Source organism: Molossus molossus, unplaced genomic scaffold, assembly GCF_014108415.1.
Source record: "Molossus molossus isolate mMolMol1 unplaced genomic scaffold, mMolMol1.p scaffold_m16_p_7, whole genome shotgun sequence".
In the NCBI taxonomy this organism is placed as follows: Eukaryota; Metazoa; Chordata; class Mammalia; order Chiroptera; family Molossidae; genus Molossus; species Molossus molossus.
In genome coordinates, this window is record NW_023425401.1 from 48,598,447 (window position 1) to 48,623,143 (window position 24,697).

Consider the following 24,697-nt stretch of genomic DNA (forward strand, 5'->3'; position numbering starts at 1 on the left):
CAATTTCTTACCAGTGCATCCAGGTACACATTTGTCCACTGGACTTGCTTAGCTTTGTCTCCTGCTAAAACCATTGGTCTTCCCAGAACATCCAAATATTCCTATTTATTAAAAAAAAAAAAAAAAAGTTAAATGGTTGAAAACTAGTAATGCTCTTGTTAAAAAAAATTACCACCACAGAAGAAATATTATCTAGAGTTAAAAATAAATATGGAATCAAATTATTAAGACAGAAAGTTTGTAATCATTTAATTCCTACTTGGGCACTCCTTAAATGGTATGTCTACATACTCTGAATCAACATTATTTGACTTACATTTTTTATAAAATATATCTATCCCGGTTTTTCCTAGTAACAATCAAAACATTCTTTCACTGGTAGAGCAAATGATAAGTGAAATACGTTCCTTGTGAATTGTTTTATGTTAATCTAAACTATTTTAGGCTCTGTGATTTCCTGGATGGAAATGCACAAATTCGAAATAATAAAGCAGCCATGTATTTGCTTTCACATCATAGGTTGTTTGGCTGAAATTCAAAAGTACATTTAATCATATCAAAAAATAAATAAAATACTGTACCAAGTGAAATCTAGACATCAGACTCAAATGCTGCTGCTGGTTCATTTCAACATTCAAGTATTCAGTATTTATTTCCACAAATTTCATGTTATTTATGCTAAATTTTGACTTAGTGTATTTTACAGATCCTCAGTTATGGTCAAAATTGAGTAATGATTTTATTTTATTTTATTTTTTTTGTTCAGGTCGAGTGGGGGGGAAAGAGAGGAACAGAGAGAGAGAGAGAAACATCGATGTGAAAGGGACACATCAAGTGGCTGCCACCCGCACGACCAACCAGGGCCGGGGACAAACTGCAACCGAGGTACATGCCCTCAGCGGGAACCAAACCCGGGTCTCTCAGGACCACAGGCCGACGCTCTAACCGCTGAGCCAAACCGGCCAGGGCGAGTAATGATTTTAAATAGTATTTTATGAATACTTAAAAATAATAGATATTTAAATTGTTTCAATGTACAAAGTTAGATAACAGGCATATTTTCAACTGGATAGCTGTAAGTTTATTTTAAACAGGTAATGACATCTACAGGGGTTATTTGGGGACATACCTAAGTTCTTAGTATGATCTTACATAATTTGTTAGAATAATTATTGTTTAATTTTCTATGTGGTACCAACAACTAGAAGAAACTCATTCAGATTACTTGCAAGATAATCAAGTTCAAATTACATGAGAAGAGATTATTAGTACATTTGATTTTATTTATTTTGTATGATGTTTTTCACATCTGAGAAGAACAGTATATTTATATATTTTATACCTGAATTTTGGAACACTTGAAACCTTAATAAAATAAAAACCAATACATTGCTTCCCTGGCTGGTTTGGCTCAGTTGGTTGAATCACCGTGCTATGCACCGAAGGACGCAGGTTCAATTCTGGTCAGGGCACATACCCAGGTTGTGGGTTCGATCCTGGGTCGGGAGGCAACTGATCAATGTTTCTCTCTCTTCCTCCCTCTTCCTTTCTCCCTCTCTAAAATCAGTAAAAATATATCCTCTTGTTACAACTGTAATATTATGTATAAGCATAAAAACATTCTCATTTTCATTTACTGTCTGCATATTGAGCATATATAATGCAGAAAAAAAATGTCTTTTACTTTGAAAAAATAATTTTATCAAATTTTGGAAAACCATACCTGAGTATTGATTCTTATTGCTCCAATGGAAGGAATTTCATAATAATAACCTGAAACATATATATACATATTTATGAAAATATAATAGTTCACATAATTACTTATGCCTTTGTAAGAAAAAAGGCAATTTTCACCTTATTGTACAAACAGTAAAGTAGTAATACCACTGATAAATTTAAAAAATATCTGATTAATGTATATTCATAATAAGTGTGCAGTTTATTATAAATGTTGCTACATTACCTTACATTGCATAAAATAACATTTTTCTATGAAGCAGTAGAGAACCTGATTATCATTAACATTTTTATTCATTGGAGAAATATTAACTATTGAATGATCATGGGTATTTGGTAATTATATTAAATAAAATATTTGCCTAAATATAACTTTCAAAATAAATTTAGGTTCTTTTTATTATCACTGTTAGTTTTTCAAATAACATCTTGTATTTTTTGAGTACAGAGAAAATATGGGCTTACTACACCAAATATTTATCTAAAAATACATTTAAAAAAAGCAACAATAATTTAATCAGAGACAAAAAAGGTATATATGTCTTACTTTCTTATGGCTAAGTTTTATGTAATTCAGATATTCTTTCAATCTTAGTTTTTCATGTTAGGCTATATTTGATAAGCATCGTTAAGTATCATTCAATAAAATATATACTTTTATAAATGTACAATAGGAGCAGTGTCTGAATTTTTACATAATGTAACAAAAAGTTTGTTGTGCTGTGTGTTTTCTCTATGGAAAAGATGCTCAGCATCTCATTCTTGCCGGAATTCCTATAAAATTAGCTACAACTTTAGAGTCTTTTAAATAAAAATAATAATATGTAGCCCTGGCCGGTTGCTCAGTGGTTAGAGCATTGGCCCACAGACCAAAGGGGCCTCTGGTTTGATTCCCTGTCAAGAACATGTACCTGGATTGCGGGTTAGATCCCCGGCCCTGATCAGTGCCATGTGGGAGGCAACCAATCGATGTGTCTCACTCATATCAATGTTTCTCTCTCTCTCTATCTCCCTTGCTTTCCCTCTCCTCTCCCTCCCTCCCTTACACTCCATCTAAAAAAATCAATGGAAAACTATCCTTGGGTGAAGATTAACAAAAACTTATTTATTTACTTATTTTCCTCACCCAAGGATATTTTTGCATTTATCTTCAGATAGAGCAGGAGGGAGAGAGGAGGGGAGAGAGAGAGAGAAACCTCAATGCGAGAGAGACACATAGACTGGTTGCCACCCACACAACCCCAACTGGGGCCAGGGACCAATTGCAACCAAGGTACATGCCCTTAGCGGGAACCGAACCCAGGTTTCTTTGGTCTGCAGTCTGACGCTCTAACTGCTGAGACAAACTGGCCAGGGCAACAAAAACATTTTTAATAAATACATAATAATATGTAGAACTACAGCTACCAAATTGTTATTTTTTCCTAATAAAATATGGTCAAGAAAATAGATCTTACCTTTATTTTCACAGGCCATCCATTGAATAGGTCCTCTGTCATAATTATGTTGACCAACTGAAAATGTGAATACACGTACCTGGTCAATAGAAAAATAGGTATTTGTTAGACTGCATACTATTTACTAGAACTGCACAACATAGCTAAAGTAGAAAAATCAAATCAAATCATGTTTTTCAGTTGATTAATGTGACAAGAAAATTCGAGAGTAGTAAATCATTCTGGAAAGCAACAGAGGGGGAAAAAAATCACCACAGACTTCACTTACTACATTTAAAATAGTATTTGTGTGCCCTGTACCATATCCGGATCCTATGGCAAGATCATGACGAAGGTTTCATTAGCAGAAATAGCACCTTTCAGGTCTAGTCTAAGTGCACCTGTTTTGCCTGGTTAAAACATATACATATATCTAGTCACCACACAAGAAAAAAATGTCCCTATTCCATAGGTATGTGGTTATAAAAATGTATTCATAGAAGAGGCCATTATACTTTTAGTTGCTCAAGGCAGTTAAGTGATGGTTTTACTACATTCACACTGGAATGTACAGGTATAATTATGTTAGTTATATTACTTATTGTCTATAAAAGATGACTGGTATACTTAAATATTTTAAGCTCCTAAGATTTTTGAAGAGAATCAAAATAGTTTCTAAAATGCTATCAAATATGCAAATATTTAAAAATTTAATTGAGATGGTTTTTACTGGAAGCCACTGCATTTAAATAATACTATAAAAGTATAGAGGACAGACTTAATGATTTTAACAAGTATTTTAAAAAATGGCTATTTTCCCATATTGATTTTTACCAATTTAGTAACCTAAACCAATATTCTTAGTTCCACATTTTAGCATTTTCTAAAGATAAACATGCAGAAAATCACTTTTCCATGATTTCATATTTTGGTTTGAACTATGTTAAGAGCTTTTCCCTAATTCATGTCGACTGACTGAATCGACATGTTCTCATTGTTTCTTCTGATTCATCTTTTCCACGTGACTGCAGAGCACAAATTTCCAAAGAGGTTTCACATCTGTTCTCTGTTCTTTCACTTGTCTTGGCCACACAGAAATCACATTACAGCAATCCCTGCCCCCAAATGTACATTGGGGATGTAGCTGTTCCACTTGTAAAGTTTTATGTGATCCACCCTTGTGTCGTCTACGTTTGCCTTAGCTAGTCATGTAAGGAGCCATTTGGTGGACACAGCTGAGTTTTAATCACCTCAAGTTGCAAGAACAAATGACTGGTTCTAGGTTAACAGAAGTTAGTGACTAGTGGCACTTCTCTCTCTTTCTCTCTCAAAATGCAACAGTTTCATTTTCTTAAATTCTTCACAACTGGATCATTGTTAGGCTGTCTATATATTTAAATGGAGTGTTACTGCTTTATGCAGTTGAACTCACTCCTAAATGGAAATACGTTTATAAACAGGTTGGCTACTCTGCTGATAATTCAGTTTAACTGCCATACCCCAAACAATTGTCACACGAATTCAGGGCAGGGAGAAAATCCAGATGCGCCAGAAAGCACTTGGGGATCGCCTTCGTAATTAATGTCTGAGAGCAGGTCTCCAATTTTCAATGCAAAGCATTGCTTTCTCCAGTTTTTCCTATTCCCACAACAGTGTTTTAGTAAAATATTTTCCATGAAACACTTTTCAGTAAAAAGAAATAAATGAATACAACTAATACGTCTCTTCTAGGCCAGCATTTCAAATAACATAGAGGCTACACTTAGACGCACCATGTCATTATTTTGACTGATGTTATTCATCAAATAGTCCAAATAAATACAAATCAGCCAGAAAAATACTAGTAAAAAAAAAGCTTGTCGCTTAGCTTCACTACAAAAGTTTTACCTAACCCCCATGGAGCCCTCAGAAGTCCAGACTAAGGAATTCAGGATCAGGGCTAGATGTGAAAGTATGAATCGTGTCACAATGATCATTTTCATGGCATTTTAAAGTACCCTCATTTCCCCCACTCTGTGTTCGTTTTTCACATAGGTCCCTGGCTATTTGAACATAACATTGACTGACTGAATCATTTCTATATACAAATGTATAAGATTTGCCTTACTTTCAACATCTATTTTATTTTTTATCTTTATTGGAACATTATATATTTTTTTATTTTTTCAATTACAATTTATTTACTGTCAACATTTTAAAGATACTTTTTTTCCTGAAAATTTCCAAACTCCTGATGGTCAATGAAATCTCAAGAATTAGAAATGTAACTGTCTTTTTACAATTTCTGCAACTGACTTACTATTACAATATTTACAAAATCTTTCTAATATATCTAAGATTCTTATTTTCTCTTGATGGGTACACACACACACCAAACTGATGCATGTATATATTTAATGTTTTCAGATTATCTTAGAATTTTCTGAAATAATTTTAATATATATTTGGTTCAGAAAAAGTTTACTAGGAATTACTAAAAATTTAAGTTCCTTATACACTGATGAAAAACAATATAAAAATATTTCAACCTTAGCTGCTTTGCTTTATTGATTTCATAAAAATGTGCAATACACACTTTATACTGCATGATGAATTAGTGAAATTTTAAAAAATAGGTTTTTGCACACTAACTTTCCACTTAGACCTATAATGGCATTTCTCCTATTCCATATAATATTACTGCCACCCTGTGGAATAATGAACTAACTCTATATTCTAGATGCCCAAATCCACAGATCATGCTTTGCATTTCTTTAAACTCACAGTTCTTGTTTAGCTATAATTTTGGATAAAGGAAAAATAAAGTGATTCTTTCGAACATGCACAATTTAAAAATCAAGGTAAACTACATTTCTAGTGATATGTATTTTTAGAGCTCTTTTATTAGTGTATTTGGATGGTCTTACATAAAAACAAATAAAATGGTATACAAAATAACTCAAGATACTTAATATATACTCATACCAGCCATATATTTCATCTAAAGTCTCATTTAAACAAATTAATTTAACCAGCTCTACATCAATACAAAGTCAACTTTGTAAAGAAGAAAATTCATTTACTTATGCCTCATAGTATATTTTATAATCACAAAACTAGATTCATGTAACAAATGCATACTGGAAACTTTCTGTACTAAGTGAAATAATCCTAGAAAATTTGCTAAGTATTCCTCAACTAATCTGTGCAATTTTCGATAGGCTCATGTTTCCAAATGTTCAGTTCTGTGAGGTTCATATATGAAACATATAGTCATAGATGGCTTTGAAAAATATTCTGATAATGCTAGAGGCCAAGGTCTTTAACAGAAATAATATGGGAAGGTAGTGTTGAATAAACATTGCATTAGATAAAACTGTTCCAAGACTGTACTGTTTTATCTATTGTACCTATTGTAATACCTTATAAACAAATGCAAACAAGTATTTGTTCAATTTTTTAAAAGCCCATAGCCAAATGAGTGGTCTCAACTTCTTACCAGAGGGAACAAAACATAGGTCATGTCATCTGACATGTAAATCAATTCATTACAATAGAGCAGAGCCACAACTGGGTTCAGAGCTGTCTTGCATTTTGTAATTTGGGCAGTTTCATTATATCATGCTAAATTCTTCATCTTTTTTATGTTTTTTTAGATTTGTTTAATGGTGCTAAACAAATTTTTGCAGGCAAAAAAAAAAAAAAAGAATAAAATATACTTAATTCGCATACCATTTATGTACTGCATTATTCCTAGAGATAAAAAATGTTCTCATAATTCTTGACTTATGCTTGGTTGTATAAGAATATTCATAGAAGCAACAGTAATTTAAGAGCATATTTAGTAAAATTAAACTTAAAACAATTTAAAAAATCAGTCCTTATTAGCCTCAAACTTTCATAATTGGGCCTTTAGTTATTTCAAAAACAAATTTTTCTCTGAACAGAGAAATTATAATTCCAATAATATAAAGCAGATACATCAAGTCTGCCCTATTTGATCAGAGAAAGCTTTTATTAACACATTTTGTTATTTTTAAATATATTATTAATTTGTTTCTTATAATACACAAATGATTTCTAACTTTATCCTACACTTCTGGATTTCTGCTAATCTCTTTTTTTATTTTGTTTTGTTTGTTGAAGACTAAAATATTTGTCGTCAATTAAGATTTTTCCAAAGCCATAGGGTCAACCTATTTTAGAAAGCCATAGGAATTTCTTGTTTCCCAGCAGAACACAGTTACTGGAAACTGTCACCTCAACAATTATCAGTTACCCAGAGTTCAAGTTTAATTTACAATAGGCAAATCTCCAAGGAATAATGGAAATGAGACTATGAAGAAAGCAAGCCAATAAAACTAAAATAAAAACTTCAGCTATCGAAACATGTTAGAAAAATGATGTCAGAAATGGGTTTTATTAATTTACTATGTGTACTAAAACTTTTGGCATTAAGCCTATAAAAATACAAGATTAGACTGAATATTTTAGGAGAAAATTTTGCAGCGGTTTCTATAACTCACAAAGATACCAGGATCCAGAGCATCTGAATAACCCATATCTCGAGTTTTATAGTTTTATGAAATAAATAAAAGTGTCTAAATTCACCTTTCACACTTAATTTATTTTATAAAGCCCAATGATCTGAAAAGCACTTGCAGCCGGCAACATTTTGACAACTTAGTTTAATCCATTTTAGCCTGTTAAAGCTACAAGGAGCATGACCCCTAGTGGTAAAATCCTGTTTTACCACTAGGCTCCTGGGTGGGCAAAGGATGATTGGCATAGCCACAGAGCTGCCCAGGAGAAGAGACAGATGATCAATCCAACACATTCCACATCAGGTTATGAAATTTGAACTGTAGATCATTTAAATTCTTGACTCCATCACTCAGTAGCTGTAAGACTTGCAACAAGTTACCTAACTTCTCAAATTTTGGTGTTTTTATTTCCAAAATGGGGAGGAGGATGATAATAACAAAAATACTTTTATCAATCCGGCAGGTGTGGCTCAGGGGTTGAGCGTCGACCTATGCACCAAGAGGTCACCGGTTCAATTTCTGGTCAGGACACATGCCTGGATTGTGGGCCAAATCCCCAGTGGGGGTCATGCAGGAGGCGGTCAATTGATGTTCTCTCCCATCAATGTTTCTATCTCTTTCTCCCTCTCACTTCCTTTCTCTCTAAAATCAATAAAGGAAAAAAAATACTTTATCAGGTGATTAACCCTTTAAAGATAAAATGATACATGTAAAGCATCTACATTATGGAAAATTAGAAGTTCTATAAATATTAGCTATGGTAACAAAGATGATGATTACTATAACAATGACAATGATGACTACAATGTCTTCTGTAGTCAAACTATCAGAATTCAATGAGGTAACATTTTCCTTTAGTAGCACATTAGCCTTTCATGCCTCAAAAAGAACTTAAAATTACTCAGAGTAACACCTTTGTAGAGGAACATATTTAGACATTTGGCTACTATTACAGTTAGCAATGAGCTCTAAAGAAAAGAGTCTAAGAAATATTATCTAAATGTCATTTTGTTTATATAAGATATGTCTATATGGAATTTCAAGGATCTGACAGAAGAATGTAATTGATGTTTGTTGGATTTGTTTCTGTAAATAATACATAACCACTTTAAAAAGAAAAATAAAATGCAATAGTCACCTAGGTTGTATATACATAATCTTAAAGAAACAAGCTGGCCCTGGATGGTTTGGCTCAGCGGTTGGAGCTCCAGCCTGCGGACCAGAGAGTCCTGGGATCGGTTCCCGCTAGGGGCACGTACAAAAAAAAAAGAAACAAGCTGATGTTTCTCTCATATGTCTTCCATGTGGGTGCATAATACAGATACATGGGATTATGTTGATATTTTTAATTTATTAACAACAATTATAATTAGCCACCCTCACATTATCAGATGATAAGGATGAAATTTCGAGTTCCCCATCCCTCTGCCTTTATTTATACTTGATAAAGAAAGAATAAGCTATGGGCACATTGCATTTCCAAGCAATTTGTAGCTCTGCAAGGACTACTGTCAGTGGAGATATCCGAAAATAAGTAATATAGTGATTTATTTCAGATGTTATTCTTGAGTAATACCAAATACTTTACTGACACTAATAATGAGAATCCTCATGAAAAACTGTGTGTTAGACTGATTAGGGCAAATGGAAAATGCCATTGAGACAATCATTTTTTATATAAACTCAAACCCTCCCTACTTATAAGATGCTGTGTAAGAATGGAACATCAATTTTACTCCACATTCACATTATAAGACAAAAAGATTGTTTTAAACGATTTTCTATTAAAAGAAGAAGAAAGCCATTGAGTTTTTTCTGACATTTATGAATTTCTTATAGTTTAACTCAGGCACATATTTATTGCATATTTACTGATGTATTCAATATGTCAATAAATATTTATCAACTACTCTGTATCAAGTACTGTGCTAGCCTAAGAGTTCAAGGGTTAGTTTGCAAACTATCACAAACCCCACCTTCATGGATCTTCTAATAGATGGGAGTTCAAATGAAAGAGTGAACAAATACATCAGTAAAACTAAAAAATTGTAATAAGGGAGGAAGGAAACAAAAAGGAAAAAGGATGCTGACATAGAGAATGATAAAAGTGAAAAGGGGGAAAAGTCTAGAAAGACCGAGTAAAGAAGACACCTCTGCAGAGATACATTGTAAGCAGAGTTCTTATTCTGCAGAGATACAATGTAAGCAGAGTTCTTATTCTGCAGAGAAGGCAGCCACAGAAAAAGCAGAGCTGAGTGCCTTTTCCAGAATAATGTTTTAACACAAACAATGGCCAAACCCAACTGCAGGTGGTACAGTTCTACAAAAAATTACTTCAAGTGCATTTTCTGCACTCTGAGGTTCATCTCATATTATACACTTTGCACTTAATTAATACTTAACCTCAGTTTTCAACAGATTTGTTTTCAAATATTAAAGATTATAAAATGCATGAAAGTAATATTATTCAAACCTGAAGAAAATATATCTGATAAGATTTTCCTTAGTTTAGGTAATGAAATGTCAACATTAGTTTTATTCACAGAAAAACAAATGTAAATAAATCTGTCAAAGAGGAAGACATAGGCACACATACATGCACAAAATCTGCCATTGATCATCTCTTGATGGCAAGGCCAATGCTACACTGTAATTATTGTTTTCAGCTATGCAATAACTCCAGCATAAATAATCTATTTGATTTTTTGTTCAGACAGAGTGGGAGGAAAAGAGAGGAAGAGAGAGAGAAACACCGATGTGAAAGGGATATATCGAGTGACTGCCACCCACACGACCCAGCCAGGGCCAGGGACAAACTGCAACCGAGATACATGCCCTTAGCGGGAATCGAACCTGGGTCTCTTGGGACTGCAAGCCAACGCTCTAACTGCTGAGCCAAACTGGCCATGGCAATAATATATTTTATTTTTATGAACAAGGTATAGTTCCTATTCTAAAGCTAAAAATGTCATGGAAACTGTTGAAAGTGCCAAAATATCTGTAATAAAACTTTTTAGAAGCAGTGCATTTGCTAAATAATGTTAAATAATTTTACACATCTGAATGACCTTCATTATCCTATGTTTGAACATTGATTCCAAAGGCTTTATTCTTGCCTGATGAAGAAGCCAGGTAGAGACAGCAGAGAAGGCAATGAATTATTTTCCATGAATAATTTCCCATACCATCTGTTGACAAATGACAATCTTCACTGTAAACTATATAAAACACACACAGAGTCAGCCATTTGTGATGTGCTTTAAAGTTTCGTAGGCCATAGACTCTCCCTCTCTACTTTGCTTTTGACAGAAAAATAGGAAAGACTTTGCCAATCATTTTTTAATTAAAAATAATGTATCTATTGTCAGATGATTATAATTTTATAGCTATGCATTCTTTATTTTGAAAAGCAGTGTCCATCTATTGTACGTTTTTTTCCACTTGTTCTCATTTATTAGTTATTTTGAAATGTTCATCTTATTAATTTTGAATGCCTTTCCTTTTTTCTTTATTACTTCTGAGAATGAAGCTAAGAATCAGAGAACTATTTTCAAGCTGGCTAGACAAGCTGAAGTGGGTGATGCTAACCAATCCCTTTGCTATTCTACAGAAAAGCCACTATCTTAATGTTGCTGGGCCTGGAAATTATCTTTCAACTCTGTGTCTGGTTTTACTTTTCTTTATTCATTTGTTTGGACTCGATGATCGAGTTCATTTTACTTTTGGCACCATTTTTAAGGACGTCTTGTACACACGGGTGAGCCCTAAGGAATGGCATTACTGCAGGTAAAGATTAGAAAGTAAATTCATTGTAATGCGAAACAGCTGTGTAAGGAGATTAACATGGATTCTGTACCTATCTATAATCAGGTCGATTCATTCCCAAGAGTAATACATTTCACAAAAGAACCCAAACATTTTGTTCTAATTCTCAATCTTTTTGGCCTCATTAAATTGTGCTGTATATCTGCAAGCCTCATTCATCAGTTCTCCGGATGTCCCTCATCACATCTACCTGGTGCTCTGAATGATGTCTGATGTCATCCACATGAAAAATGAGTGTAAATGAAGCATTCAACAGTCATATTAATGTCAAGCAAGAGGCTTGGGAGAAAAGTAGGATTCAAAGAGCACTTTTCAGATTTTTTTTAAAAGCTCATCAGACTTTTTTCATGACTATATTTTTTCTATTTTTAAGCTATAGGTGAACTTTTTTTTAAAGAGCATATTTTTAATCAAGTCATAATCAAAGATAGACTTTTTAAGAGTATTGAAAATTTCTATCTGTCCAATTTCATTTTTACACATTGATCATTTGGAAGATCATGTGGATAGTGAAATTCTGAGTTGATAAATTTATTAGGTAACAAATATGAATTGAGCAGGTATGGACTTGGTCTGTCATACATATCCTTAAATGAGGAAAATAGACAATTATCTTCCATATCAATGTACATGGGCTATAAATGCCTCCTCGGACAGGCTCAGTGTGGAAGGTTGGAAAACTTGAATGAGGAGAGGAAGTTAGAAAAGATTCCTAAGTTCATCCATAACCATCCAAAGCTGTATGTGAAGATGGTGGGAAAAAAATCTCCCTTATGGATACACTATTTTGAGAATATACATATATACTCTATATGTACACCTACGTCCTTGACATAAACAACTATGTCAGTGTTTTCTGAACAAAATGCAAATACATTCAAAAGTAGAACTGAATTAAAAGTGTCTGTCACCCAGTCAATGTGGCTCAGTGGTTGAGCTTCAACCCATGCACCAAGAGGTTGCTGGTTTGATTCCCGGTCAGGGAGCATGCTCAGGTTGTGGGCCCAATCCCCAGTGGGGTCATGCAGGAGGCAGCCAATCGATGTTCTCTATATATACACACACGTCTGTGTACACAACCTGACCTCAAGTTGACTATCTTATTTTTTCCCCAATATTTCTTAGCAAATTTTCAAAGATTTTAGAAAAAAATAGTTTATACTCAGAGTTCTACTTCCTCATCCCTCATTTACTTCTTTTCGCCTGTTGGCTCTTTCTCATACCACTTTACTACAAGAGATATCACAGTCCCTTATTCCTGGAGATACAATGGACAGAGGGGATGTTCATTCTAAAAAGATATAAATATGTGTGGCTATAACTATATGCGCATGTATATATGTTTAATTGGGTGTATTGCAGAATTTTGCTATTGCCACTAAAATTAGAATCATAGAAATAATGTATCTAATTTTAAAAACATTTATGTCAAATAAAAATAACATTTACTTAACAATCATAGAAACTAAGGGCTAACTACTAAATTTTCATAGTTGCTTTGACATTAACAAGGGTGTGTGTCATTAAAGCACAACAGATGATATATTAACAGAAAAACACAAGGATTGTTGAATATGAGAGATTCATTACTTTTATAAAAGTAAATGTGATATGAATCATTCATATGTGGTGTAACATGTCATAAAATGCTTTTGTTTAAAATATTGAGTTCCTTTAAAAGGTAAAGAGGATGAGAAGTAATGTTTCAAGATAATAATATTTAGATTGGACATTTTTAGGATATACACATAGAAAAATGGCATTAAACTGGTAAATTCTTCATTTATTCTATCAATTGAACAATTTCTAAAAATAGAGGGTAGAATGCAACTGCTTTCTTTGGGACATAAAACCCTTGTATTTGAGAAAAGAAAAAAGGGGGGTGGGGGAAGTATGCTAAGTCCCCGAGACATGTTATTGTGTTAATCCTGGATGCAAACAGAGTTTTGGAAGAGGAATAGAAAAATTATAAGTTTAGATGAAAATTACTTATTACTTCTTTTCATACATTTATATTCTTCTATTTAAATGTGTTTTTAAAAGTGTGTACTCCCACCCTGGCCAGTTGGCTCAGCAGTTAGAATGTTGGCCCACAGACCAAAGAGTTGCAGGTTTGATTCCCAGTCAAGGGGACGTACCTCGGTTGCCAGCTCAATCCACACCCCAGTCAGGCTCCTGCAGGAGGCATCCAGTTGATGTGTCTCTCTCACAGTGATGTTTCTCTCTCTCTCTCTCTCTCTCTCTTACTCTCTCCATCCCTCCCTCCCTCCCTTCCACTCTGTCCAGAAAAGTCAATGGAAAAGTATCCTCCAGTGAGAATTTAAAAAAAAAAAAAAAAGTGTACTCCCTAAAATTAAGATATTACTTAGAAGAAATTCTGATATAGAGATATAGAATGTAAACTTTGTTGCCATATTCATTTAAGGATCTCTTCCTTTATGAAGAAAAATATCCAGAGGTGAACCAGATTTCCTGGTGGATGTTTGTGATATCATAACAAAGAAAATAATGATTTATCTAAACTTATATCCAATTTAAAATGATACAATTAATAGGGCTTACATACTTCTATCATAAAGAACTTTTGTCCTAAAGAAACTTAAATTGTACCTATTTTTCAATTTTCTTCTGATTTCTCTCTTCCGAGAGCATTTTCTTATACAGAATTTATGCAGAAGAATCCAATAGGATTCTATAGGTAAAAATTATTTTATTAGTAAATTAGTTATATGGTACTTCTGAATCTCATAAAAATATTATGGTTAATGCTTCTTTAATTCAGTCTTTGGTTTATAACCCAAGACCTATATAACTGCCATAATCTATTTCCATCTATAATAAGCACACCAGAATTTTTTACCAAGAATTCCCCCCACAGCCCCTCCCTCACTATTTTTTTAAAATATGTTTTTACTGATTTTTTTTTTAGAGAAAGAAGAAGGGAGAGAGAGATAGAAACATCCATGTAAGAGAGAAACATCAATCGGGTGCCTCCTGCATGCCCTCACTGAGGATCGAGCCTGCAACCCCGGCATGTGCCCTGACCGGGAATTGAACTGGGACCTCTCAGTCCATGGGATGATGCTCAATCCACTGAGCCACACTGGCCAGGTCCGCTATTTTTAAAAACTACTTAAACTAATATTAAAATTAAAATACTGTAGCCCTGGCTCAGTTTATTAGGGCATCATTCCATATACCAAAAGGCTTTGGGTTCAATTCCCAGTCAGGACACACACCTAGGTTGTGGGTTCAATCCTGGTTGGGGCATCTATGGGAGGCAACTTATCAATGTATCTCACATCGATGTTTCTCTCTCTCTCTCTCTCTCTCTCTCTCTCTCTCAAAATCAATCTAAAATAATATCCTCAGGTGAGGATTAAAAAAATAAAATAAAATACTGTAAAATTGCACTCACTTTTCTGTCTTTGTTGTATTTGGTAAATATCTCCTGGGCTCTCTCTTCTCCTCCATCCGTAAACAACATGATAATCTTATTGCAGTTAGCTCTGGAAACATTATACTGTAAAAAATATATATATGTATGTCATTCATAATAAAAAGTAGAAACTATAAAGCATATGAAAGAGCATAAACAGGTTGCAAGTAATGAGTAAAACATATGCCTAATATATACATATATATTCTTAGAAATGGTTCTTCCTGGATCAGGCCAGGCCCACCCCATACAAAACCTTCCCTTGAGCCCCCCACCCCGATATCCATTGTTCTCAACTTCCTTCAGGCCTTTGATCAAATGTCGCCTTATCAATGAGAACATTCCCAAAAAACTACATTTTACATTGCAATCCCTCCTCCTCAAGATGTATTTTTCTTCCCAGAATTTTATCCTCTTTTATATATATAGTACATATTTTATTTGCTTGCTTATTGTTGGCTTTGCATACTTGAACATCAGTATCATGAAGACATGAAGTTTTGTCTCTTTTTGTTCAATGTTGTTTCCTTGCCTAGATCAGTGCCTAGAACACAATAACCTCTCAGTGGTTAATTAATAGATTGTATATTAATTAATGATTAAGATGTCAATTTTATGCCCCTATAATTTATACCAGAAACAAACAATATTAATAAAAATGTGCATACCCATTCACATATATTTTCAGTCCATTTACAAACATTTTCCCTCCTTCATCCGACTTGTTTCACTTTACATTTCCAAAACTGTAAACTCCTCACTGATCCCGAACACCCAATGCTTTCACATCTGCATAAATGTCCATACCTATCCCCAGTATATCCCCTGCTATTCTCTCTCAACTTGTCACACATATTCTAATCCCGAAAGACTAGATTCCTATAGTAAATCCTCTCAATTCTTCTTAAGGTCCCAAAAGAGTCGAACATGAGAAAACAATGGATTAGCACCAAGGACCACTACGATACACTTAATTTAGAAATCTGGGCTTCTTTGAGGTCTGAAATTATGATGTCAGCCCTTTTACTGCTGTTAAATGTGTTTTTGAGTAAGCATTGAGAATTAAAAATTATACTGATTTATTAATGTTCAGCTACCTTCAAAATGCCACTCTGCTAGCCAGCCCGGTGCTGCCAATGAAGATACAGTGTACAACTCCTTTGTAATTTTAACTTTCCAATAACCACGAAAGTAAAAAGAAATACTGAAATTAATTTTAACAATATATTTTATTTAACCCAGTCATCCAAAATATTATCAAGTAAATATGAAATCAATATAAAAATTCTTGAGATAATCTACATTTTCTCTTTCATAATAAATCCTCAAATTTGAGTTCAGACCAGGCACAGTTCAGGTCTCAACAGCACATGATTGTGGTTACCACACTGGAGAGCACAGCCCTGGCCATTAAATTACTAATATCTACTTTTAAATCAATTCTCCTGTAGTGTTTAAGTTCATTGGAGGTCTGTGCTCTATCTTATTCTTTAAATAAGATATTGTAAAAGCTAATCATTAAGATTACATTTTGATTTATTGATAAAAGATCCTGTTTCATACTATCTCACCCCATTGACTAGGCCACTAGAACATTGGCAGTTAAAGTTTTTACCTAAGCATTGTGAAAACACAAATACTGACTAGTACAATTTGTCCCATTCACACATCGTTGTGTGTGTGTGTGTGTGTGTGTGGTGTGTGGTCAACATATCCTGTCCTGGCCACATCCTGGAAGGTCTCCGCTATCCAGTACTGCATGGTCTTTTCTTCAATCCTACCCTGGGCTTAGAGGGAGGGACAAGTTAATGAACCCCAAGCCTCAGAGGTCTGTAATTTATTCTACTTCCGCTTCCTCTGGCAGGGAACACCGGATTACTCAGGACGGTGGACAGCACTCCCAGGGCTGAGGGCGAGCGGGAGCCTAGGGCCACGTGGGCCTGGCCATTGCCGCGAGATGTCAAGCATCGTTCTTATCTTTGATGGAAACCGTCTGAAATGTTGACTATACAAAAAATTACATATTTTATTACCAAAATACTTTTGTGAATGGTGTTGAAATCCCTTAACTAAAATTAATTTCCATGATGTTGTCTTTTGTATCTGCATATTAAAATAATATGTATATAAAAGACTATCTCATAAAAGTGATAAAATAAGTAATGTTGCTAAGACGGGACTTCATTTCCTTAAAGTTGTAGAGGTGTTTAATCATGGAATGCAAATATCAGTGTACGTTAGTACACTGGGTCCTGCTGGCCATTTGTATATTGGTATAAATAAAATAACAATAACCTTCCCCAGGAGAGATAGATATTAGGACACACAAAAATGGAAATGTTTTGTTTGCAAAATTATTTTTCCAAGGAATAGTCTTCTTCAGATTTTTTATAAAGCAAAGTACATCACAGCTACTTTTCAGTGGATTTCCAATTATCTAAAGAATCACACAGTCACTCTCTGGCCAGTTTGGCTCAGCGGCTGGAGCGCTGGCCTACGGACCAGAGAGTCCCGGGTTCAGTTCCTGCTGGGGCACGTACCAAAAAAAAAAAAAGAATCACACAGTCACAACAGTTATACCTTAAGTGAAAGAAAGAACTTGACCATTTCAATAAAATTACAGTCAGAGTTGTTAGTTTACTTTAATGTGTTATTTCATAGTCTGCTTGGTTGTAGCCTTGTTTGGGCTGCTGACAGAGCAGCATCTACCATACAGGCACTCAAGAGTTTTTTGAAAATTGCATCCCAATATATTTGGTAATATTTTATGAAATGCTACGTGAAGAATAATTCAAATCTTAAATTTAAGGCTTAGTATGGGAAAAATGATGTGTCTAATTCTGGTTGATACTTGCTTCAGTGATCTTAAAAGTAAACCTTGCATATACCAAAAACAGGGAACGCACTGCATGATGAGAAGACAATAAGTGTTTGAAAGAGATAACAAAATGTGCTTTAGTTTTGAATAAGGCAGACTATGACATTTGGGAACACTATTTGAAATGAAGAAGGGCAACACATAAGGGATGTGTGGAAAGCAGAACATCGGAGATTTACTCCAGGAATAACAGGTCGTACTAGAGGCCTGTAGGAGTAACATTATATTTTATCAGCAACTAGTAATGAATCTGGGAGTTAATGGGGCCTCTCTAATGGGACTGCCTCTGAAACAGTAAGTCAGGCTTGGGACGCCTTAGCATTTCACAACTGAAACCTGAAAAAGAGGGACGAAAGTCAAACAAATTAACAATACTTAGAAGAAGAATTAAACCACCAAGATCTAGAAAACTTGATCATTAACTCAAGAGAAAAAGAATATTTATTTTAAAAAATTATATTCCTTTTCTACAGAAAGAATATATTGAATAGAATGGTCAATTACATTTGAATTTCAAAGATTTGTTTTATACTTTTATTAATAAACAATACATCATTTAACAAGCATGCATATGTACCAAAGATAACTTCCCTTGAAAACTGCAGTGCTGAACTGCTTTGTTTGTCTGTCTCCTTGCTTGTTCATCTAATGGCATCTAATAAATGTCACCACCTCAAACTCAACATGACTGAAACTGAGGTCTTTCTACCCTCACATTCCCGCTGCCATCATCTGCTTAGTATTCTAGTTCACAGACCTCAGTCACCCAAATCCCTCTTCCCCCTCAACCACCTCTCCCCCCATCCATCACCATGTCACTCCTTAACATCTCTGCACTACTATTCCAACACCAGGGTTTCCATAACAGCTTATCCTCGAACACTGGTTAGAGTATGTCATTTTAATACCAGAAACTTTTCGTTTGCTCCTGAGCACATTATTAATTGATAACTCATGGTCTTTCCAGTTCCACCCCTGCTCCTGCAGTCAATGTCCCATGCAGTCTGGCACAGTGCTGTGCCTCTGCCCGTGTAGTTCTTTTCATCTGAAATGACTTCCCTTTCTCAACTAACTACCTAGATTCTACACACTCCTCAAAATCCTGTTTTCAAGGAAATGCCACACTTTCCTGACCTTCTTTGGGTAAGCTGAGTCCCTCCTCCATGCTGCGTTAGAGACACACTTTGAATGCCCTGTAATGGCCCTAACACTTTGTACTGGGGATGATGATTTAGCGTATGCTGGAGCTTCTCAGGAGCAGACGGTCTTGATTACTTCTATAATTCTAGCTCTAGCACTGTCACAGGAAATTGTGAAACACTTAATATTGGATGAACGAACAAATGAATGAACCAACTGATCAGACATCTCAAAAACTGTGTAGAAGATTCACTTGGGGAATGACAAAGTCAAATTTGCAGAAAAGACCACATGTAAGGGCTTATTCAGTGCTTCAGCAAATACAAAGGATTTATGTGCTGATTCTGTACCAGCCATGTACTAGTCATTAATTCCAGTAATAATGATCATGACTCCAACAACTTACATACACATGAGGTTTGCTGTGTGTCAGATTCTGGAAACAATCCTGCCCACAACCCTCTAATGTACATGTGAAACTGACTCCGTCACATAAGTGAAGAAACCCAGGTGCAGAGTGGTTAGGTCCATGCTCTCAAACACAGTGAAAATACTGTCTCTTAAGAGATACAAAACTGGCTCCTGCTCTCAAATAGTTCAGAATGAAAAGGATGACATGGCCCTTTAAAACATAGTCCACAGAGAGATACCTGCTATAATATGTCAGGCTGTAGGCATGCCTGAGTCCAACAGTCTAACTGTAGACACGGATGGGTGATTCATTCAGGAAATCTTTCCTGTGGAAGGAATTCCTGCTCTGGGACTTATCTTCCTAATCAATTTACTGTCTACTATTTTGATCTTTCTGTACATTTAGGAACAATTTAAATACCCAAACTAGATGTTTAAAACTAAAATATTTCCAGCAACCATTTAAAGATTAAAAGTACACATTTCCAAACAAATACTATAGTAATTGATATAAGAAAAAAGAAATAATATTCTAAATGTGCCAACTAAATATTAACTGTTTATGCAAAACTAAATTATGACCTTATAAATATGCTTTTTAAACATATTTTGAAAATATAATAGAAGAGAAGATCTAAAAGAAAAAGAAAATATGAATTCCATATGACCTTTGAATTTGGATTTAAAAATAAAAGTAGTTCAAAGATTTCTACTGCTTGGGCACATCTGCTTTCTGAACAAATGAAAAATAGCATGGCTATCTAACCCTAGATGGCATTACCTATCAGGATACTGAAATTCAGCTACTGCAATTCAATAATGAAAGAGACAAGGGAATGGTATTGCTACTTACATTAAGCAGCTGCTCAAAAGCAAAGCTAAAGCCCTTCTTATAATCTGTGATTCCTTTTGCTGTGATATTATTCACGGCATCTTTCAGTACTTTCTTGTTTCTTACATTTGCTTGTACAAGGTGCTGGAAACAGCTTACATCCTGGGCATTGCTGTTAAACTGAAAAAGATAAAATAGTAAATGTACAAACATTAAAATCAACCATGGAATTTTTGTTGAATGTGTTGTTTGTACTTCTTTTTTAATCCTCACCCAAGGACATTTTTGGATATTTTGTTTATATAGAGCAGGAGGGAGAGAGAGAAACATCGATGTGAAAGGAACACATCGAGTAGTTGCCACCCACGCAACCCAACCAGGGCCGGGGACAAACTGCAACTGAGGTACGTGTCCTTAGCGGGAACCGAACCCAGGTGTCTTGGGACCGCAGGCTGATGCTCTAACCTCTGAGCCAAACTAGCTAGGGCTGTTTGTACTTCTTAATTCCAATACATTACTTTCTCTTTAAAAACAAAATAAAGCAAAACAAGACCAAAAAACCCCCCCAAAAAACCCAGTAGAATAGGTTGGCAACAAAAGTACACTAAGGATCAAGTAGTAATTTTCATCTAAGCCCCCATCTCATTTTGTAACTCTCAGCCTATCCCTTACCTCCTGAAGCCTGGTTTCCTTGATTATAAATTTGGGATTCGAGTAAATACAGTTCCTTCTAGCTCTCAAGTTTTATGAGCATTTAGACAAAAAAGAGGGAAGGGAAGGAAAGGGCAGGGAAGGGCGAAAGAAGGAAAGGGAGGGAGGGAGGGAGGGAGGGAGGGAGGGAGGGAGGGAAAGAAGAAAGAAAGAAAGAAAGAAAGAAAGAAAGAAAGAAAGAAAGAAAGAAAGAAAGAAAGAAAGAAAGAAAAGTCAACAGATAATAGAATGTATTCAGAACCCAGAAATGATATGAGGATGCCTATGCCGACACAGGGAGAAACTGAGTATTTCACTTGTGTCTCACAAAGAAAAACTAGATGGAAAAATAGTACATCGAATTAAAAGAACAGAGGTTTAATACTTTTGAAATTTGACAGTATAGTCTTCCCATGGGTGTTAAAACAGGAAAGCAATCTGAAAGTGTCAAGAGTACCTGGTAGCCTTTTAGAATTATCACTCTAGAGGTTCTATACAGAGTTCAGTGAAATCTGGGAGGCAAGCAAAAGACAAGAGATCACAGTGGAGAGTTACTGTGGTAAGTGATGTGTCCCTGAACAACAAAGAGGCTATAAGAGGAGAGAAGATAAACTCCAACCACACTTGCCCCAAATTGAAAATTTAAGAATGATCACCAATTTCACCAATTGTATAAAAAGCATTCACACAGTTCACTGGATATTTCCAAAAAAGATAATAGGAGTACTGCAGTAAGATCCAGGAGACTGAGATGAGCAGGATCATCCTAGCATGCATTAACTTTGCTACTTGTATAAGTCCCTCAGGCTCCATGGGGTTTAGACATCTGCAAAACGAGAATAATAAAACCATACTTGCTGGAAGATAGGAGACCACCCAGGTGGGTAAAAGCTTGAAGATAGTCTCAGATCAAAAACATAATTAAATGATTTTAATAGGTAGATAACAAGCCAAAACACAAATTTATAAGTGATTATATATTCCTATAAATATAATGCATCATTCTTTTTCCTCTGAAGATCACTGAAACCTAATTATAAGGTACACTGCACTTTTTATCAATATATTAAACAAATATTTACTAGCAGTCTGTTATATGTCAAGAATTATGGCAGGTGATAGTTTTATGCCTTCAGACATTATGTAAACTGGGCATACGCATACACACATGTATGTTTGCATATATGTAAATACTTACATGGTGTTTACTAGGTGCTGCATTTACTATGTACTCTATAAATATTAATCATTCCTCTTGGTGAATGCCCTACAAGATCAGTGTTATTATTATCCCTGAATAAACTTAAGCATAGAAATTATTATTATTGTCCATACTCACATAGCAAATAAGTGATAGAGAGTAGAATTCAGACTGGCATGGGGCAGAAGAGTCTGAGATTTTATCTATGTCTACACCACCTCTCAAAATATTACAATAAAATATGATTAGTTCTGAAAAAGAAATATATTACATTCTAAGAGACAGTATCAGCAGAATGGGTTCTAATTTGAATTGTGAGCAATTAGGGGGAAGATTCCCCTGGAAGATGGCATTTCCTGTGGTTCCAGACAAATGCTTCACGGAAGACTATGGAGGAAGAACATTCCAGGCAAACAGAGCAGCATGCATAGAGGCCTGGTGTGGGGAATGGGAGATGGGGGAGCCTTTTAGGGAAAGATAAATAAGAAGAGGTCAGAGGACTTCCGGTCAAGATGGCAGCGTAGGTAAATATGGTATCTCATCCTCCCACAACCACATCAAAGTTACAACTAAACTACAGAACAACCATCATTCAATACCAACTGAAATCAAGCTGAATGGAAGTCCTACAACTAGATTTAAAGCAGCAGCCACATCCAGACTGGTAGGAGGGGCGGAGGCTGGTCCCACACCCAAGTGTGGCGCATAAAAATCAGGAGGACACCTCAGCTGGGAAGGCCCTCCATCAGGAATGAGGGGTCCCCTTCCCACACCAGGCGCCCCACTCAGGGTTCCAGTGCCAGGAAGAGAATCCCCATAACTTCTGGCTGGAAAAACCAGCGGGAACTGAGGCTCAGGGAAGCTGACATGGCTGGAGCCTCAGGCAGCTCTTTAAAGGGCCCGCGCATGGACTTATCAGACTCACTCCCTCTAAGCTTGGAGGGGAGGCAGCTTAAGAGGCGCCAGAGACATACAGGGAAGAACTGAGCTGTTTGGCTTTGGAGCGAGGGCTGGAGAGGGGGCTTTATCCTAGACAGACGTGCTGTCAGAGGCCTTTTGTTCCTTTGGTGAGCCCTTCCCAGACAGTCTCCATATCTTGGACTCCAGCAACCTGACTCACACTGGTAGGCCCACCCCACCCAACTTTCAGGCCCACCCAAGCTGTTGCCAGTTGCTTAACCATATGATTGGCCTGTCTTGGATGCTGCTTCAGGTTTTCCTAAATTCTTTCAAACAAGCAGCATCTGGTCTCAGATAGCCCCATACCACTCATTAAGTAATACACTGAAACAAACACAGGGAGGCAGCCAAAATGAGGGGACAAACAAACAGGTCCCAAATGAAAGAACAGAACAAAACCCCAAGAAAAGAACTAAGCAAAATGGAGATAAGCAACCTAACAGATGCTGAGTTCAAAATACTGCTTATAAGGATGCTCAGTGAACTTAGTGAGGGCCTCAAGAGCATAAAAAAGGACCAGTCAGAAATGAAGGATGCAGAGTCAGAAATAAAGGAGGCATTAACTGAAATAAAGAATAATTTACACAGATTCAATAGAGTACGTAAATCCAAGAAGCAAACTATCAATTTGGAATATAAGGAAGCAAAAAATGCCCAATCAGAACTGCAAAAAGAAAAAAGAAGCCAAAAAAATGAGGATCGTGTAAGGAGCCTCTGGGACAACTTCAAGTGTGCCAACATTCGCATCATGGGGGTGCCAGAAGGAGAAGAGAGAGAACAAGAAATTGAAAATCTGTTTGAAACAATAATGGCAGAAAACTTTCCTAACTTGGTAAAGGAAACAGACATACAAGTCCAGGAAGCACAGAGAGTTCCAAACAAGATGAACCCCAAGAGGCCCACACCAAGACACATCATCAAAATGCAAAAGGTTCAAGGCAAAGAGAGAATCTTAAAAGTAGCAAGAGAAAAGCAGTTAGTTACCTACAAGGAAGTTCCCATAAGGCTGTCGGCTGATTTCTTAAAAGAAACTTTGCAAGCCAGAAGGGAGTGGCAAGAAATATTCACAGTGATGAAAACCAAGAACCTACAACCAAGATTACTCTATCCTGCAAAGCTGTCATTTAGAATCAATGGCCATATAAAGAGTTTCCCAGGCAAGAAAAAGTTAAAGGAGTTCATCACCACCAAACCGTTATTATATGAAATGATGAAGGGTCTTTTTGAAGAAAAAGATAAAATATACGAACAAACAAAATGGTAATGAATGCATATTTATCGACAATGGAATCTACAAACAAAATGAACAGGCAAAACAGAAACATTCTCATTTTGTTGGTTGCCAGATGGGAGGGGGGTTGGGGGAATGGGTGAAAAAGGTGAAGGGATTAAGAAGTACAAATTCATTGCTAGACTGACAAACCTCAAAGGGAAAGGGGTTGGGGGGTGGGAAGAAATAAACCACATTTATGCATAACCAATGGACACAGACAATAGTGTGGGAAAAGGCGGGAGGGGGGCGGGAGTGGGGAGGAGGGGATCAGTGGGGGAAAAATGAGGAACATCTGTAATACATTCAACAATAAAGATTTAGAGAAAAAAAAAAGAGGTTAGCTCAGTTA

The 24,697-nt window shown here is 35.7% G+C and overlaps 1 protein-coding gene across 3 annotated transcripts in view; it reads right to left on the reverse strand.

Moving 5' to 3' along the window:
- Positions 1-24,697, reverse strand: part of CACNA2D1 (calcium voltage-gated channel auxiliary subunit alpha2delta 1) — a 509,634-nt gene that overhangs the window by 70,043 nt on the left and 414,894 nt on the right. For all 3 annotated transcript variants that reach the window (XM_036247167.1, XM_036247166.1, XM_036247165.1), the window contains exons 11-15: positions 20,246-20,404; positions 14,943-15,047; positions 3,198-3,276; positions 1,724-1,773; positions 12-101 (exon numbers count right to left, since the gene is read on the reverse strand). In XM_036247167.1, coding sequence (XP_036103060.1) covers positions 12-101; positions 1,724-1,773; positions 3,198-3,276; positions 14,943-15,047; positions 20,246-20,404 — 483 coding nt within the window. The remainder of the gene's footprint in view (positions 1-11; positions 102-1,723; positions 1,774-3,197; positions 3,277-14,942; positions 15,048-20,245; positions 20,405-24,697) is intronic.